At 44.3% G+C, this 1,601-nt stretch overlaps 1 protein-coding gene across 1 annotated transcript in view; it reads left to right on the top strand.

The window, feature by feature from the left end:
* LOC107724715 (junction-mediating and -regulatory protein) overlaps positions 1-1,601 on the top strand; it is a 16,582-nt gene that overhangs the window by 7,171 nt on the left and 7,810 nt on the right. The window contains exons 3-4 of the mRNA XM_016533736.1: positions 372-522; positions 1,087-1,256. Coding sequence (XP_016389222.1) covers positions 372-522; positions 1,087-1,256 — 321 coding nt within the window. The remainder of the gene's footprint in view (positions 1-371; positions 523-1,086; positions 1,257-1,601) is intronic.

Raw genomic sequence — 1,601 nt, 5'->3', positions numbered from 1 at the left:
GAGAGAGTGTGTGTGTGAGAGTGTGTGTGTGTGTGTGTGTGTGAGAGAGAGTGTGTGCATGTTTGTACTGTACGCCACAGCAGCATCTGGTTCACATTATAGTTTCTGCAGTGATGATAATGTAAGTGTGTCTGAACATTCTGTTCCAGAAAGCTTTGCTAACTCACACACACACTCACAAATACTTGTATTTGTGGTTTACGGGGACTCTCCATAGGCGTAATGGTTTTTCTACTGTACAAACTGTATATTCTATTGCCCTACACCAACCCTACCCCTAAACCACACACACACACGCGTGTGTGTGTGTGTGTGTATGAGAGAGTGTCTCACGGCTGACCTGTGTGTGTGTGTGTGTGTGTGTGTGTCAGATCTCTCTGGAGACGGAGCGTCTGGGGCCGCGGCGCGTCGAATCTCTGCGCAGGGAGGATGAGGACTGGCAGAGGAAGGCTCACACTGCTGTGCTCTCCATACAGGACCTGACCGTCAAATACTTCGAGAACACGGCCCGCGCTCAGAAAGGTGCGACCGCCGTCTGTCCGTCTGTCCGGTGTCCTTCAGGCCTGATCACAATCAACATGAAGTCAATGAGGTCACATGATCAGCAAGATCTGACAGGAATTACTGACAGACTGAGTCTGTATTTACTGCACTATACAGTTTATAGCAAAATGTAATTTTATTATCGTCCAGCTCTGATCTACTAAATGCAACTGTAAGACATGAAGATAATAAGATGATTTTCTGTAAAGCTGCTTTGAAACAATGTGCGTTCTGAAATAAATTTAACATGACTTTCTCAACATGGCTTAAAATGATGGAAAATAAGACAAAAAAGGCTTTTTCTCAGCAAAAACATTTTTTAATTACCGGTAGGGCAGTATGTATTTATGTAATTTAACAATTTATAATTATTTTATTTAATAATTTTACAATAATGCCACTCCTAGTTTCTGTAAATAAAAAGTCTGAAAATTAAATTGTCATTCTAGCAGAAGTATCAGAGATATTGTGAGGATCTTGGAGTCAAACATCGATTTACACTACTATACTCTCTCTCTCTCTCTCTCTCTCTCTCTCTCTCAGTGATGTACGAGCGCATGCGCGCTGACCAGAGGAAGTTTGGGAAAGCTGCGTGGGGGGCGGCAGTGGAGCGCATGGAGAAACTCCAGTACGACGTTTCTAAAGAAACACTGCAGCTGATGCGTGCCAAAGAGATCTGCCTGGAACAGAGGAAACACGGACTGAGAGAGGAGGTTCATACACACACACTCACACACACACACACTAACACACACACACACACACTTACACACACACGCACACACTCACACACACACTTACACACACACTCACACACACACACACACTCACACACACACACGCTCACACTCCCACTCACACTCACACATATATATATGCACACACTCACACACACACACTCACACACATAAACATACACACTCACACACACACACACACTCACACACACACACGCTCACACTCCCACTCACACTCACACATATATATATGCACACACTCACACACACACACTCACACACATAAACATACACACTCACACACACACACACACTCACACA

Source organism: Sinocyclocheilus rhinocerous, unplaced genomic scaffold, assembly GCF_001515625.1.
Source record: "Sinocyclocheilus rhinocerous isolate Xijiao unplaced genomic scaffold, SAMN03320098_v1.1 scaffold124, whole genome shotgun sequence".
Lineage (NCBI taxonomy): Eukaryota > Metazoa > Chordata > Actinopteri > Cypriniformes > Cyprinidae > Sinocyclocheilus > Sinocyclocheilus rhinocerous.
Note: the sequence above shows the minus strand (reverse complement) of the source record. Positions and strands in the feature narration are given on the sequence as shown.